Consider the following 18,000-nt stretch of genomic DNA (forward strand, 5'->3'; position numbering starts at 1 on the left):
TTCAATGACCTCCCACCAGGTCCCTCTCCTGACATGTGGGGATTACAATTTGGATTACAAATCCAGATGAGATTTGGGTAGGGACACAGCCAAACTATATCACTATCCTCAATCTTTCACCTTCTGAAACAATTTCATTCAAATACTTCATACACATCTTTAACCTCATCTAACACAGGTTTCCAGAATATATTATCTTCATTTCTAAGTTATTTTTTTAAATAATGCTTTTGAATTTGTATATAAATAATGCTGTTCCTGAAAATCTCATCCCAAGCTAAAAAGGATCCATTTGTATCACATCAATGAAATTTATCAAAAAAAAAAAAAAAAAAAGAACCTCTATAAATCAGTAGTTCTTAATGCTGGCTGTGAATTAAAATCAACTGGGGAGCTGTAAAATCTATCGACACCTGGGCCCTTGCCCCCAAATTGTGATTTTACTGACCTGGAGTGGGTGCTAGGAGTGGCATTTTCTAAAGTTCCTCCCATGATTCTAATATACAGCCTGAGCTGAGAACCACCGCTTACCTGTATATAATGATCCCCACAATGGAATTTAAGAGTTCTTGATTATACACAAGAATCACCTGGAAATCTTTGTAAACCTACTGCTGCCCAGATTCCACACCCTACCAAAATTACAATTTAGCTGGGGTTAGGCTCCAGGTGTTCTTTGTTTTAAAAACACTTCAAGTGAATCTCACTTGCAGCCAAAATGGAGAACCTTCAATTACCATTTGAGAGTGTGGCTTTAATCATTCTGAGCAAACTGTCGCAAGGACAGAAAACCAAACACTGCATGTTCTCACTCATAGGTGGGAATTGAACAATGAGAACACTTGGACACAGGGTGCGGAACGTCATACACCAGGGCCTGTGGTGGGGTGGGGGAAGCGGGGAGGGATAGCGTTAGGAGATATACCTAATGTAAATGATGAGTTAACGGGTGCAGCACACCAACATGGCACATGTATACCTATGTAACAAACCTGCACGTTGTGCACATGTACCCTAGAACTTAAAGTATAATTTAAAAAAAAAAGTGTGACTTTACCTGTGAGCTTTCAAAGGCAGTTTAACTCACCATCAAATATTTATTAAAGGAATTCAGCACAGCTGTGGGGTCACATCACCCTCCCCAACCATCTGAATGACCCCACAGCTGTGCTGAATTCCTTTGCTTCTGTTTCCATTGTAGCCAGTGACCTCCAGATGCATCAAATGATAGCCCTGATTGAGAACGTGTTAATCCAATGTGGCTTCCTCAAATGTGTATGGTACTTGCTTGTCCTAAATAAAGGAATGGAAAGAATGCCTCCTAAGGTGAGAGATTTTGTCAGGACTCCATACGAAGTGATTCCCTCTTTTCTGAAAGATAAATTGGGAAGAAAATGTCACTTTATGTTTACATATGTTTTTAATAACTACCCTTTCTTTATTTTATTTTTTGAGACTGAGCATCTCTCTGTCAGAGCCTCTCTCTGCCGCCCAGGCTGGAGTGCAGTGGCACGATCTCAGCTCACTGCAAGCTCCGCCTCCCGGGTTCATACCATTCTCCTGCCTCAGCCTCCCGAGTAGCTGGGACTACAGGCGCCCGCCACTACGCCCGGCTAATTTTTTGTATTTTTAGTAGAGACGGGGTTTCACTGTATTAGCCAGGATAGTCTGGATCTCCTGACCTCGTGATCCACCCGCCTTGGCCTCCCAAAGTGCTGGGATTACAGGCGTGAGCCACCGCGCCCGGCTAGTAACTACCCTTTCTTAAAGTGCTTACTACATCTAGGCACTATGTTAAATGTTTACCTGATTTCATTTAATACTTAAAAATGCATACAGGACATATAATTATTATTATTCCTGGGCAGGGGAAGGCCACACCTATAGTCCCAGTACTTTGGGAGGTCAAGGTAGGGGCGATCACTTGAAGTCAGGAGTTTGAGATCTGCCTGGCTAACATGGTGAGACCCTTTCTCTACTAAAAATACAAAAATAACTGGACGTGATGGTGCATGCCTGTAGTCCCAGCTATTTGGGAGGCTGAGGCATGAGAATCACTTGAAACCGGGAGGCAGAGGCTGCAGTGAGCTAAGATTAGGCCACTGCACTCCAGCCTGGGTGACAAAGTGAGATTCTAGCTCAAAAAAGAAAAGAAATACATTATTATTCCCATATTGCAGAATGTGAAGTCCCTTTGTCTAAGGTTACTACCCAGTGGGTGGACAGAGACAGAATGGCACCCAGGTCTACAGTGTCCAGTGCTGTACTGCCCCCTTCTGGCCATCCTCTAGGTGCTTCCCGAGGCCCCATGACTTGTGCCCCAGTGAACAGCCTGGTGGATGGACAGCATGGCATCGTAGTCAGCAGAACTCCTCGCTGTTGTGGTTCAGTCCAAACCCCCCAGCCCCAACATTCCCTGGTTCCCCAGCTCTGTGACATCACAGACAGCCTTCTGTCCACTCTGCCAGCTGCAGGTGAGTGGGGCTCACAGTTTAGACCAAAAGGCGGGAGGTGATAGTTTTTCTGTACCAAAAGGGACAATGTCCCCACCACTCCTGGACACCTATTAATTTTGCTCCAAGAAGCAATCCCCATCCCTCATTTGCTTTAACCTCACTGTTTCTCTCTCTTTCTGGGTCCCAGTCTTCACCTGTGCTGAATGACCTCCCTCACCCCCGCCCGCAACGCCAGAAGCCTTCCTGTTTAACCTCATTGATCTTTCTTCTGATCCAAGTGCAATGGGGTCACTAGAGACCTGAAGTTCCTAGCCCACTGGGGGACAACCCAAGGGCCCTCTTCTTTGGTTCCTGCTTCCCTCTAGAGGGGGTCACTGGTAGTGCAAGAAGTGCCACACACCCCCTAGGCATCTTCCCTACATATTCATCAGCATCAGAACCTTCATTTGTATTTATTAAGCCTTTACGACATACCAGAAAGCTGTCCTAAGCACTTTCCATCATTATTTAATCCTCAGAACTACCTTCTATTGTAGATACTATTATTATCATCCCCATTTTACAGGTCAGAAAACAGATTCAAAGAGGTCATAAATTCTTCTAAATTACCTAGCTAACAGTAGATCTCCAAGAATGAAACCCTAGAGAATGTGCTTGTAACTGATACACTGCTGTCCCTAAGAGCCTTTTCATTTCTGAAGAGAGTTCAAGAGCTCAAAGCTCTCTGCCGTCAACACTCAGAGGAGAAAGTGGTTCTACTACCCTCTTTCTGGCAAAATTGTCTGGTAAACATGTGGAGAGAGCATCAGTACAGGGTGCCGACAAACCTACACTTCAAATCCCTGCTGACTAATAATATGGATGATCTCCAAGGTTTATTTTTAATTGAAAAAAATCAAGGTGCAAAACATGGTGTATAGTAAGCTATCATTTGTATTAAAAAGAGAAAAAGAGAATTTGAATAACTACATTTTCTTGTATATCCATAAGCTGCTTTGGTGGAAGATGCTTCCATTCACTACATGACACAAAAACAGAATTTATTTCTGGTTAAACAAGGGAGAACTGCGCTTGTATGGCAAAGTCTCTGCACAAAGCTCATGGCTGATGCATAAGGGGCTTTGGGAGGTGTTGAGTTCACGTATTGGTGGTGTTTCAGAGACAGCAGTGCTTGGGAATGGTAGACCTTTAGCTATGAAGTGTACCTACTGGCATGTGTCTGTTAGAATGGTTACCAAGGGAGTTTCATTAATAGATTAAATGGGTATCACACAGGTTCTGGGGATTTGTTGTTACCGTGGTTACAGGGCAATCCATCATCATCTAGGAATGTGGGAGCTTCTCTTTTTATTCTCATTCTCTGCCTTCTGGTCCTCCCTCAACCAAAGCTGCAGGAAAGACCCTCCAAGATTGTCCAGATCTTCACCACTGTCATTGGCTTTTCTTGAAAACACAGTTCCATTTTTCCATGTACAGATATCTGGTTTTCATTTTGAGTATCAGTCTGCCTCATTTCTTTCTCATTTTTGTCTTTGAATCATTTGTTGCACCATTTGTCAAACCAGAGGCTACATAAAAGCATTCAGCTCTCTAGACAACAGAACCTGAATGATGCAAGACAATGATAATGAAGGCCAGGCGCAATGGCTCACGCCTGTAATCCCAGCACTTTGGGAGGCCAAGGATGGCAGTTCACCTGAGGTTGGGAGTTCGAGACCAGCCTGACCCAACATGGAGAAACCCCCATCTCTACTAAAAATACAAAATTAGCTGGGTGTGGTGGTGCATGCCTGTAACCCAGCTACTCTGGAGGCTGAGGCAGGAGAATCGCTTGAACCCAGGAGACAGAGGTTGCAGTGACCCGAGATCACACCATTGCACTCCAGCCTGGGCAACAAGAGTGAAACTCCTTCTCAAAAATAAAAGGAAAAGGACAATGATAATTAAAAGTATTTTCAAAAGGATGTGAAAGCCTCTCTGGAATCATGCCCCATGATTTCCCTGGCATGACCATCTATCTTTGATAGCCAGACTGCTTTTTCTTTGGGCTTAGCTATAGATTAACCTCACCTGTGATACTAATCCAGGCACAACAGGGAGTGTTAGCAATGGTGCAGACTCCCCTAATCAGCTAAAATAAAACCCGAAGGTTTCTGTGATCCATAATTACTTGAGCTAAGGATTTTAAATTGGTCAGGTGTACCCTAGGATGTGGGCTATATGATTTTCTATGTCAGTCAAGGTGAGGGGGCGGGGGGGAAAAGCACTTTAAATTGTTCAACTCAGAATCCTCAGAAGTCTGTTTCACCTACTAGTAGCTAAACCCCCAAGAAGGGTTTCATCCCTTCAGATTCTGTGTAAGAAGGCATAGTCCACTGTGGGTGCTGGAGAATCATGCACTGGAATGGTCTAAATATTCATCACGCAGAATAATTAGTCTTAATCATAGTTGGAATAGAAAAGTCTGATCTCCACATAAGGAACAAACCATATCAACAAGCAAGCAGTATAGCTTATATTTATAGCAGTATAGTTCATCTATATTTATAGACAATGCCCCTTGGGAGTTTAGAGGCAAGATAGGAAAGTGTTAAATGCAAAAGTCTCCTCAGAAAGACTCAGCAGACAGATACGGACAGCTGTCCTTCTGACATGGAACATTAGTTCTTCTAATGGCCTTTCTACATACAGTAAGTGCAAGTGTTCTCCACAGACTCCAAATTCTTAAGGAACAGAGGGAATTTTGGTCCTGTCTTTATTTCAGGGGCCAGTTGTGTTATCTAGTAGGTCATAAGATTATTTTTATTTCCAGTTAACATTTTAGGACTCTTGGAAAATGATGAAGATATCTACACTAATGGAATTTCCCATTCCAATTAATTTTTTTCGAAATCCCCTATTTTAGATATGAGCTTTTGCACAGAGAAGAAAGGGCTCCTTTTACTTATACTCTTTGCCCCAGAATGTCCTTTGAAAGTGTCCTGAAGTCTATTAAGTCACCTATTGAGTCATCATTTTGTTATTAATGAATCTTTGCCCTATCTACCCTTAAGAGAAAATCTTTTGAAATAGTTTCATGTGGCGTACTTCCTATTTTTCTTACCCTCTCAAGTCCATTTTTAAAAATATTAGGCTTAGATGGGTTATTTGAATCTTCTGACCTTTCTCATCCTGCTACTCTTAAACATTTTCCCCATCGTTGAAGGTCAAAAAAAAATTTTTTTTTTTTTGAGTCAAGATCTCCTGTTGCCTGAACTGGAATGCAGTGGCAGGATTATAGCTCACTGAAGCCTTGATTTCTCAGGTTCAAGCAATCTTCTCTCCTCAGCCTCTGAGTAACTGGAACTGCAGGTGCACATCACCATGCCCAGCTAAATTTTGATTTTTAGTAGAGATGAGGTATGTTGTCCAGGCTGGTCTCAAACTCCAAAACTCAAGCAATCTTCCTGTCTCAGCCTCCCAGAGTGCTGGGATTACAGGTGTGAGCCACTGTGCCTGGCCTGAAGGTCAACAACGAAATGAACTAATTGGTACAAATATGATAGTCCAAGACAATTAGTAATGAACAGAATCCTGAATCCCACAGGATATAGAAAACAAACTTTCTTTTGTTCTGAAATTTGGGAAGATTCTATTTTTACCCAATTCAACTCTTACTTGGTTTAAATTCAGCCTCTCTGGATCTACCTTTAGTGCAGAAGTTTTAGGTGGGTATTGTGCAATGTGATTGTTCTTTTCCAGAAAAATGCTCCCTGAAAAATTTATTTGGGCAACCAGGGGAAGGAATAAGAGGAGTATAAGTGGGTAGTAAAGATCAAGTTGGGTGGAGAGAGAAAGAGAGAAGCAAAGAAAGTAGGTGTCAGAGGTTTGAGTGAGAGTAAGGTCTTTCTTTTTTTTTTCTTTCTGAGGCCAGAGCATTCCAGACAAAGAAGCCTTCTATTATATGTTTGACATTTTTGTCTTCTCTCTTCTCTAGAGCTCCTCTTAAATCTGATTTTTGACATCAAAACTTTGTCATCATGGCTACAGTAATCCTAAGTCATCTAGTGAATTTTTGCCATTTATTAAGACAAATACATGAGAGTACCTATAGTGGGAGTATATAAATGGAGTTTTTCCAGGAAGAGACAACAACCTTAATGCAGATGAGACCACGACAAGCAGGAAAGAGTACACTACAATTGATAAACAGTTTCTACTTGTGCACAGTATCTTGAATTTCTTGGCCAAGCAGAGCCTAAAAGAGGCCATATGATCAACAACCTGAAAATTACTGACTCTGGAATATAAGCTAAAAAAAAAAAAAAGTGACCTTCTTTTATGATTTACCAAGACAGAACACATGCTGACAAAGGTTTAGAGGGACCCAAGTCCAAATTTTAGCAATTTCCCCTAGACAAATTAATTACCACTCCAACAAAACTCCAACCACTCAGGGCTGATTCATGGTGGGGGCTTGTCAGAGCTATGCTTCCATTCCTTTCTTATGAAGCGCTTCCTTCTACATTCAACATACACAAGGCAGTCTGGAACAAAGCCAAACTCCATGAGGCAAGCATTTTTATAAGTGGATGAAGACAATGGAAACTAAAGCAAGTAGCAGAATAAGAAGCAGATTAATGGCAAGGATGTTTGCTAAATGGTGCATCTCCAAAACAAAAGATCTAACCGCCTATATGAATTTCTATTTCTTTATAAATTATAGAAAAACAAAATAAATCCACTAAAGAGAGCTCAATAAAATACATCAGAGCTCAAATCACATTTAAAAAATAAAATCCCATGACATGACACTAAGTCTAGGGGAAAAAAAAGAAACCTCACCTGGCAGCAGATCCAAAAGACTATTGGAGATTGGGGCTAAATGGACCTAGTGAGTGCCCCCACTTTGACCAAAAAATCCACACAATGGGGATATCTGTATGTGTCTAGCCTGCATCGTATCTAACCATAGGGAACAGCTTATGTGCAGAAAGTTAAAACTCAGTTAATGGAAGGCAGAAAGGAGATCTGCTGGGCATAGTTTTTTTCCCACAGTCAGAGAAGGTTCATGTGTTTATTCAACAAATATGTATAAAGTACCTACTCTTTGCCCATCCCTGGGCTGAGTGCTGAGGATACAAAAGTGAATAAAATACTGTCCCTGCTTCCATGGACATTTGTCTATCTTGTGTCTTGTTCACTGCTATATCTCCAGCACATAACAGTACCTGGCACATGGCAGGTTTTCAGTAAATACATGTTAAATAGACGCAGAAGAAAAAAAAAAAACTTGGCTGGGCTCAGTGGCTCAAGCCTATAACCCAGCACTTTTGGAGGCTGAGGCAGAGAGATTGCTTGAGCCCAGGAATTCGAGATGAGCCTGGGCAATATGGCAAAATCCCACCTCTACCAAAACAAAACAAAAAACAGACTATAACCAGGCATGGTAGTGCGAGCCTATATTCCAAGCTGCCCAGGAGGCTGAGACAGGGAAATCGCTTGAGCCTGGGAGGCTGAGGCTGGAATGAGCCCTGATGGTGCCACTACAGTCCAGCACAGGTGTCAGAGTGAGACCCTGTCTCAAAAAATAAAAAACAAGAAAAAAAAGAAAAAGGAAAAAGCTCATGAACTAGTATCTAGACTGTCAACAATAGGCAGTTACAAGACAATGTTTCAGCAAGTATTTATTGAGCATCTACCATGAGTTAGGCAGTCACTGTACAATAACAGGCTGTGATACAGGAAAACATGGTGGGCCAGCGGGGGAGTGCCGTGGGAGCACAAGCGAGGGACTCCTAACTCATCCCATGCCTTCCTGTAGCCCCTGAGCTGAATCCTGGAGTTTGATGAATGAAGGATTGAGGTGAGAACATCCCAGGCAGAGGGAACAGGATGTGAACAGATCCATTTAGTAAAAGGTGATTGGGAGGGAGAGCTGCCTATACAGCATCTCTTATGGCTGTAGGGCAGTGAGTGCAACCCAGAGAAGATGAGGCTGAAGAGAATAACAGTGGTGATCACAAAAGGAGTTGGACCTGCAGACTTGGGGACCCCCTTGGTGGGGCAGAGGGTTGTTGGGGCAGAAGAGAGATAGGATTTACATGTCTACCAGATAACTCTAGCTTTAGGTGGAGGCAAACAAGCCAATGAGAAAGTTTAAGCAGTGGTCCAGGTGAGAAGTGATGGTGGCTTACACTATGGTGAAGGAAATGGCAAAGGAGTGACTGGGCAGACAGACTGAAGAGATATTTGGAAAGTAAAGTTCAAAGACTGATGAACGTGAGCAGACAGCAGGAGGCTGGCAGGCTTCTGACTCTAGAGACAGAGTGAATAATAGGACCATCCCATAAAATAGGAAACATGGGAAGAAGATAGATATGCTTTGCAGCAGATGGGGAAGAAAAATAGTCCCAACCAGTAAACAGAGAGCAGAACTAAAATTGACTCATGAAACCATCAGAGTCAGCTTAGCACGTGAATGGGGTAAGCTGTGTCCTACAGCTGGTGATATTCCTGGCACAAAAACTACCCCCCACCTCTCTACTGCCCCCAGGGCCTGCAAATTCTTTTACTCAAGACAAGAATACATGCTAGTTTATTCTACAAACACCCTCAATTTTTATTCTACAAACAATTATTGACTTCCCACACTGCGCTAGGTACTGCTCTAGACACTGAGAATAGAACAGTAAACCAAACAGCTAAAATCCATGATCTCATGTGACTTCTAATTTAGTGGGGAGAAGCAGACCTTAAGCACAGTAATTTAGCAAATTATGTAAAGTGTTAGGAAATGAAGCTGGGCACGGTGACTCACACCTGTAATCCCAACACTTTGGGAGGCCAATATGGGAGGATCACTTGATTTCAAGACCAGCCTGGGCAATAGAGTGAGACCCCTTCTCTTAAAAAACATAAATAAATAAATAAAGAATTTGCTGGGCATGGTGGCATGCACCTGTAGTCCCAGCTACTCAGGAGGCTGAGGCAGGAGGAGCCTAGAAGTTCAAGGCTGCAGTGAACCATGATTGTGCCACTGCACTCCAGCCTGAGCATACAGCTAGACCGTGTCAAGAAAGAGAGAGAGAGATTGAGAGAGAGACAGAAGGGAAGAAGGAAGGAGGGATGGAAGGAAGGAGGGAAGGAAGAAAGGAAGGAAGGAAGGAAGGAAGGAAGGAAGGAAGGAAGGAAGGAAGGAAGGAAGGAAGGAAGGAAGGAAGGAGGGAGGGAGGGAAAGAAAGAAAACATCTGAAAAGTAAGCAAGGAAGAAAGGAAGAGTTAGGAAGTGTTGAGATGCTGGACAAGGGGGTATAATGTTAAATACAACCAAGAAAGTCTCACTAGAAAAGGTGACATTGTAGCAAACACTTGAAGGTAATGACAGAATGTTGTTATCTAAGAGAACTGAATTCCAGGCAGAGAGTAAAACAAGCACAAATTGTTGAGTTGAGAGCTTGCTGTGTTTTAAAACTCAGCAAGGGGGCAAATGGAATCGAGGAATTGAAGGAACTGAAGACAGAGTTGGTGATGAGGGTTGTGAGTGGACAGGAGGGAAGAAGGATGATTACATTACAGAATATCTTAAGACCCAAGTGAGAACTTTGGTTTTTCTTCTGAGGAATATGCGAAACCACTGAACAATTTTGGAGAAAAGAAAGACTAAGAGAAAAAAATCTTTTTGACTCACTCCTGTAATCCCAGCACCTTTCGAGGCCAACGTGGGAGGATTACTTGAGCCCAGGAGTTCAAGACCAGCCTGGGCTACATAGGGAGACCCTGTCTCTATAAAAACTACAAAAATTAGCCAGGTGTGGTGGTGCACTCCTGTAGTCCCAGCTACTGGGGAGGCTGAAGCAGGAGGATCACTTGAGCCCAGGAGTTTGAGGCTGCCATGAGCTGTGATCACGCCACTGTACTCCAGCCTGGGTGACAGAGTAAAACTCTGTCTCAAAAATAAAAAAAAGTTTGCATTTACCCCCACATATTCGCTATTTCTTATCCAATTCATCGCTTTCTGTAAATGTGAATTTCCATCTGGTATCATTTTCCTTTGATCTTTCAGCATTTTTTGCAGGCTGGGTCTTCTAAAGACAAATTCTATTTTTGTTTATCTTATAATGTCTTCATTTTGCCGTAATTATTGAAGGATGTTTTCATGGAATATGAAGTGAAAGGTTTACAGGTTCTTTTTTCATCTTTATTTATTCCAGTTGTTTTAAGAGCCTGCTCTTTAGTTTACTTTTTGGCCATTTGACTAAAATGTGCCTAGGTGTGATTTTCATTTTGTTTTTCATGTTTGGTGCTCACTGAGTACTTATGTTGATGCTTTCTATCAAATTTGGTAAATTTTCAGCCACTCTTGCCTCAAACATTTTTTCTGCCCTTGGTCCTTCTGAGAGTCCAGCAACGCGTGTATGTGACACAGCTTGGTAGCATCCCGCAAGGTCACTGGTGTACCCTTCATCCTTTTTAAATCTTTTTTGCTTTCTCTGCTTCAGTTTGGATTTCTATTGACCTTTTTGCAGGTTTACTGATCATTGCTTTTGCTTTGTCCAATCTGTGGTTAACCCTACCCAATACATATTTTCTTCAGATACTGGTTTTTATAGAACTAGAATTTCTATTTGATTCTATTTGAGTTTCCATTTCTTCCTTCCATATTATATCTCTCCATCTACTATTCCCATTTTTTCCTGTCCTTGGAAGTTTTGAGCTGAAGATGACACAATACATTTTAACAGAACTACCCCACCTTTTGTATTAATTATGGAGGAAGTCCAGGGCAAGAGAAATAAGGAGACCAGTTAGGAGGCTATTGCAGTAATTCAGGCAAGAGATGATGGTGGCTCCGGCCAGGGTATGGCAGTAGAGAAAATGAGACTCAAGTGCCTATAATGAAGGCAAAACTCACAAAGCAAAGTGAATGAGGTATTGTGAGGGACACCTAACCAACACCATGATCAGAATTTCCTTTTAAAGGGGGGTTTTGCCACAAGAAGGGGAGTGAGAACAGAATGTATCCAGAGATCTGAAAAACTTGATACACAAATAAAGGAATCTGGGACTACAGCAAGGCCTTATAATCCTGGACCTTCAAAACTAGAAAGACCCTTGAAGAGATCATCTAGCCTAACTTCTTATTACTGATGAGGAGCCTGAGACACAGAAAGAAGCATGGACCTACCCAAAGCCGTCCAGCAAATTAGTGGCAAAACCAGAATTTAAAGCTACGAGTCCATATGCTTCCTTTCCATAGGACCTGGACCAGCTGGGATCATTTGAAGCCAGGAAGCCACATGAAGAGAAGGGAGGAAAATGGAATGACCATTGACTGAGCACTTATCGTATACCTAGCACCACAGGAGCTACTTTTCATATATATGATTCTTTACTTCTGCAAAGTAGGCACTGCTATTCTCATTTTTCACATGATAGAAGTGAAGTTCAAAAAGGGTAAAGAATCCACCCAAGAACATGCACCTGTTAATGGGGTAGGACATAGAGCTATCTGAAACCTGAGCATGTTTACGTGCATGTCTGCATGAGGTGGGATTTTGCTGTCATCAGATCCTATCTGGAGTGTGAACACAGGTGAAGGACTAGCATTTTTCAGCCACAGTCTTATGTTTACTTAGGAAACAGCCCAGCCCAGTAAATTGGGCTCAAACTCAAGATTGGCTGATTCAACAAGGCACCCCTGCAGACAAAGCTGGCAGAGTAGAGATTTCAACTCCTTTCCATGGGTAAGAAAATTTGTACAGAATAGGGGGAAAAAATGGCCTAGGTGGAAGAGACTGGATCTGCTGGCCATGGGAAGCTACAGAAGATTTGGGAGAGGGGAGGAGTATTATGTTAATACCCTGGGAGAGGCTGACCCAATGATACCCCCCCCGCCACCACAGTCAATTTCCAATAGGCATCTGAAATTCAGATTCCAGAACCCATGCCCCTCATTCCTTTGCCTCCAACAGCAGCCCACCAAAACCTGATTTCGAAGATCTTCTGTTTATGCTGCAGGGACTGTCAGGAGCCCTATGCCATCGATGACTCCAAGGTTCCCAGTCAAACCCAAGAGCACAAGCCATCGACCCAAAGTAGGTATCAGATAAGGACACTCTGCATGGCCTCTGTAAACCTCAGTTTGCTCACTCTCTGCCTGCTGGGATACCCCCAAACTGCCTTCATCTTTTGAGTGATAATTCCAATTTAAAATGAGGTGGGTGTTGGATAGCTAAGTACTCAAACCAATAAAAAAGAGAGCTTAAACTCTTGTACTTAAAGTGTAGTCTACAGACCAGCAATACTGGCATCACTTGGGGGCTTGTTACAAATGCATTTTCAGACCCTGCTCCAGACCTACTGAATCAGAACTGGCACTTTAACAGGATCTCCAGGGAAATTTGAATATACATTATAGTCTGAGAAACACTGGATTAAAGACTATAAAAATAGTGGGTTAAGATCCCTGTTTTGGGGGCAATACATGCTAGTTCAAATCTCAGTTCTGCCACAGAAGTTGGGCAAGTCTCTTGACCTCCCTTAGCCTCACTGTCCTTACCTGTAAAATAGGGCTATTCACAATACATCATTATTTTTCAGGATCATTGGGAGGGTAAAATGAGGCAATATAAATAAGCATCTAGCTCAGGGTCTGGCACAGAGTAGGCACTCAACATACAGAAACAATATATAGGTATTGATCAGGATAGAGTATGTTCTGCTGCTAAAACAAATAAGCCTTGAAATCTCAATGGTTTACAAAATAAAAATGTAATTCTTGCTTACACAAAGTCTAGTACAAACCAGCCATCCCCTTTTTAATCTTTAGCCAGGGCCTCTGGAACATAAGGCTTCCTAGGCTACCATGTCAAGGGAAGAGAGAGAGACAGAGAAGGCACCCTGGCCTTCAGTTTGTAATCAAAATCTTCTTGAAGATCCAGGAAAAGAGATCAAGCAGAGAAGATCAGGAATCAAAATCAACTGTTTCAGACAGAAAAAAAAAAAAAGGAAGCATTGTTGTCAAAATCAGCCAAATTTAGGGCTCACACAAGTGGGAGGGGGTGAGCACAGATGGCCAGGAACCTGGCAGACTCCCATTGAGAGACAGGATAGTACAATGATTTGTTTTGACAGAAATCCACATGTGAGGGTCTTTAAAATACTTTCCCTGGAAGTAAAGCCACAATAAAAATCAAGAACCTTAAAAATATGAATGCCTTTTCCCAAGGGAAGGATGATGTTAATTACTGAGAACCTATAATATGCAAAGCACTGTCTAGGCACTGGGGACCCAGCTGTGATCAGATAAATCCCTTACTGTTTCAGAGTGTATATTTCACATTTTAACAGTAAAATGATATTATTTAATCCCCACCATAACTCGAAGAAGTGGACATTAGTATTCAAATTGAACATACCATTTTGCAGATATGAATGAAGAGGCAGGCGGGGGTTAAGCAAATAGTTAAGGTATGCAGCTAATAAATGACAGAGCTGTCTATCACAGAACACAGCTCAGACTGTCGACAAAATTCGTTGTTGTTCTTCTAGAAACCTAGAAGTATATAAAGACAAAGTCTCATATACAACAATGTTCATGGCAACAGTATTTATGGTAGAAAAATTTAGGCTGGGCACAGTGGCTCACACCTATAATCCCAGCACTTTGGGAGGTAGGAGCATCACTTGAGCCCAGGAGTTCAAGACCAGCCTGGGCAACATGGGATCCCACCTCTACAAATAATAAAAAATTAGCCAGACTGGGCACGGTGGCTCACGTCTGTAATCCCAGCACTCTGGGAGGCCAAGGTAGGTGGATCACCTGAGGCCAGGAGTTTGAGACCAGCCTGGCCAACATGGAGAAACCCCGTCTCTACTAAAAATACAAAGTTAGCTGGGCATGGTGGCACATGTCTATAATCCCAGTTACTCAGGAGGCTGAGGCAGGAGAATTGCTTGAACCAGGGAGGTGGAGGTTGCGGTGAGCCGAGATCACGCCATTGCACTCCAGCCTAGGCAACAAGAGCAAAACTCCGTCTCAAAAAATAATTAGCCAGGTATGGTGGCACACACCTGTCATTTCAGCTACTCAGGAGGCTGAGGTGGGAGGATCGCTTGAACCCAGGAGGTCGAGGCTGCAGTAAGTCATGATTGCACCACTGCACTCCAGCCTAGGTACCAGAGTGAGACTCCCTCAAAAAAATAAATAAATAAATAAAAAATAAAAAATCCAACATTAGAACTTTGGTTAAACAAATCTTACATTAATCAAAAACTAGAATATTGTACAACCATTTTCTTAAATTATTGACATAAAAAAAATTTATGCCATAATGTATATAAATAAAGTCAAATGCAGGGCTGGGTGAGGTGGCTCACATCTGTGATCCTAGCACTTTGCAAGGCTGAGGCTAAAAGATTACTTGAGGCCAGGAGTTCGAGACCAGCCTGGCAACATAGTGAGACTCCCGCTCTCTACAAAAAAAAATTTAAAAATTAGCTGAGCGCAGTGACACATGCCTGTAGTCCTCACTACTTGGGAGGCTGAGGCAGGAGAATTGCTTGAGCCTAGGAGTTTGAGGTTACAGTGAGCTATGATCACACCACTGCACTCCAGTCTGGGCAACAGAGCAGATCCTTGTCTCAAAAAATAAATAATAAATAAGTAAAATTCATCCATAATACATAGGATATGACGGACTATGTAAAATATGCATAGGAAAAGACCGGAACTGTGATAATAACTTAGGGAAGAGGTGTTTGGGGTCACTTTTTCCTCTTTTATACTATTCATTATTTCATAACTTTTCTATAAAGCATATGCATTACATTTATAAATGGAAAAAAGTTAATGTCTTAAAAGGAATACATACTTTGCCCTGAATTGATCATTATACATTCTATGCACATAACAAAATTTCATATGTAGCCCATAAATATGTACAAATATAATGTATTATTTTAAAATACACACTTTGAATTCAGCACCTACTTGTGAGGGGAAGCCCTCAGAAGACAGGAGGTGGTAGTTTCAGGTACACCCCCACCCCATAGTAACCCCCACTTGCCTGTATGCGCTGCTTCAGAGCCTGCAAAACACCTTCACTTCCGTGATCTCACCTAAGCCTCCCCATGTGACCCTGTGGAATTCTCATTGCCAGATCTGCAGCTTCAGAAGGATGAGCTTGACAGACAAAATCCCAAGCGCATTAACGCAGCCTCCCATTTGCCTTCGAGAACACCCCTGATACAGCCAAAAAAGAGCACTTCCTCCAGCAGCAGTGAGTTTGAGGGTGAGTCCCAAATTGGGGTCCTAACACTGACCAGAAACCCCTAGACAGGGAGCCTGGTCATGATAACCAGACCCCATTGATATTTCAGCTAAGCGAGATGGGGAGATGGAATCACTCCCATCAAACAGCCCCAGTCATATTCCAGAGCACACTGGCGAGACCCTAGAGTCTAAGACCAGACTCCACTATCTTCCAAGCTAGGAAGAGGATGAAGAGCAGCAGGTCTGGGGGGAAAGGGCACACATCCATGCTTTCCTTTCAAAGCTTGGTGGCATCATCTTTTTTTTTTTTTTTTTTTTTTTTGAGATGGAGTCTCCCTCTGTTGTCCAGGCTTGAGTACAGTGGTGCAATCTCTAATCTCAGCTCACTGCAACTTCCGCCCCCCAGGTTCAAGTGATTCTGCTGTCTCAGCTTCTTGAGTAGCTGAGATTACAGGTGCCCACCAACATGCCTGGCTAATTTTTGTATTTTTAGTAGAGAAAGGGTTTCACCATGTTGGCCAGGCTGGTCTCGAACCCCTGACCTCAAGTGATCCACCTACCTTGGCCTCCCAAAGTGCTGGGATTACAGGTGTAACCACTGCACCTGGCAGCATCATCTTATACGTGTATTTTTCATATGCTTAGTTGATGTCTACTTTGGCCACTAGACAGTAAGTACCAGGGGGGCAGAGCCCACATCAGTTTTGTTCCCTGTTATGCCCCCAGATCCAGCCAGGTGCATGGCAAGTAAACAATGCCAGAAAACACTTGTGGATTGAATGTAGTTCAACTGGGGATGAAATGCCTCCGGGTCATGGAAGAACAGATGCCCAATCCTGGGATGGGGGCACAGCCCAGGAAGAAGAAATGCAGCCACATCGCTGGGCAGCAATTCTATGCCCAGGTGGTCTCACATAACTCACAGCCACCCCAGGAGTCCTGTTGAGAACTAAGGATTACCCAACCTAGTCATTTTGAAACCCCCTTGAAAACAACATTTCACAGAGTCCAATTTCTATAAAAGACCAAAGAGGAACAGCTCTGCTTGAATCAAGCTTGAGAAGGTAGGAACCCCACTACCTCACCCTCTCCTTCCTTCTGCCCTTCCCACCCCCCACAGGGGTGAGGTTCACAGAGGGAAAGGGACTTCCCGCGAGTGCGCTAGGGAATGACGTAAGTGTCAGAGCCACAATGGGCCCAAGTCTCCTACGTTCTATGTCACTGTGCTTTGCAAGACAGCCTACCGTCACTGAAGCCACCAACGTAGCACAGCGCAAAACACACTGCAAGAAACTCCTCCTATCACAAAAGACTTCCAAGTCCTAAGCTAGGGGCTGCCTTGGGTCCTTTGGGATTCAAGAATCTGAGAAATGATCAGCAATGGATACAAACAACAAGAACAGTTCATCCAAGCCCTGTTCAAGGCCTTCACCCAGCATAATGTTTTCCTTTCTTCTTTCAGATCTGAATGCATATGCCTCCCAAAGAAATTTTTACAAGAGAAACTTAAACCGCTACTGCCAGGAGCGCTGGCCATTCCAGCCATGCCTCATTGGGAGGCCCTGAGCGTTCTAGCCGGCGGCTGCACAGCTGCTGGGGCGCCTCCATGAGGAAGAGGGCGGTGGACAGGAGTCATGAAGATGAATTCGGAAACTCCCCTGAAGGAGGAGAAGACATCTGAGCCATCCTTGGACCACCAAGCAAGAGTCACCCCAGCTCCTGAAAAAGCCCCCATGGGAAGAGCTGCCTCCAATTAAAGTTCTTGATTGCACCAGAGGATGTGTCCTTCCTCTTTTCCTTTCCCCCTTACCAAATAATGTCTTATTATTTTTAAATATATTGTCACATCTAACTAAGCTTTAAAAAGTTAGCCTATTAGCCGGGCACAGTGGCTCACGCCTGTAATCCAAACACTTTGAGAGGCCGAGGCAGGTGGATCACATGAGGTCAGGAGTTCAAGACCAGCCTGGTCAACACGGTGGAACCCCATCTCTACTAAAAATACAAAAATCAGTGAGGTATAGTGGCGTGCTCCTGTAATCTCATCTACTAGGGAGGCTGAGGCAGCAGAATCACTTGAACCCAGGAGACAGAGGTTGCAATGAGCTGAGATCTCACCACTGCACTCCAGCCTGGGTAACAGACCAAGGCTCAGAGAAAGAAAGAAGAAAAGAAAGAAAAGAAAATAAAAGAAAAAGAAAAGAAAAGAAAAGGAAGGAGAGAAAGAAAGAGAGAGGGAAAGGAAAGAAAGAAAGAAAGAAAGAAAGAAAGAAAGAAAGAAAGAAAGAA

General features: G+C 43.0%; 1 protein-coding gene across 2 annotated transcripts; it reads left to right on the top strand.

Moving 5' to 3' along the window:
- Nucleotides 1-2,322: 2,322 nt before the first annotated feature.
- Nucleotides 2,323-17,487, top strand: TEX48 (testis expressed 48). 2 transcript variants are annotated; one of them, XM_023223788.3, is made up of 5 exons: nt 2,323-2,474; nt 12,074-12,181; nt 12,410-12,532; nt 15,599-15,730; nt 17,174-17,487. In XM_023223788.3, the coding sequence occupies exons 2-5, from the start codon at nt 12,178-12,180 to the stop codon at nt 17,275-17,277; spliced, it is 363 nt and encodes a 120-aa protein (XP_023079556.1). In that variant the 5' UTR covers nt 2,323-2,474; nt 12,074-12,177; the 3' UTR covers nt 17,278-17,487. The 2 variants fall into 2 exon arrangements, with proteins under 2 accessions (XP_023079556.1, XP_031789990.1); XM_031934130.1 differs by having other exon boundaries at nt 12,413-12,532.
- The last annotated feature ends 513 nt before the right edge of the window (nt 17,488-18,000 follow it).

Source organism: Piliocolobus tephrosceles, chromosome 14 (genome assembly GCF_002776525.5).
Source record: "Piliocolobus tephrosceles isolate RC106 chromosome 14, ASM277652v3, whole genome shotgun sequence".
Lineage (NCBI taxonomy): Eukaryota > Metazoa > Chordata > Mammalia > Primates > Cercopithecidae > Piliocolobus > Piliocolobus tephrosceles.

Coding starts and splice junctions, on each gene's coding strand:
- TEX48 (XM_023223788.3), top strand. Junction 12,533..15,598: donor GCACAAGCCATCGACCCAAA/GTAGGTATCAGA, acceptor TCTCATTGCCAG/ATCTGCAGCTTCAGAAGGAT. Junction 15,731..17,173: donor CAGCAGCAGTGAGTTTGAGG/GTGAGTCCCAAA, acceptor TTCTTCTTTCAG/ATCTGAATGCATATGCCTCC.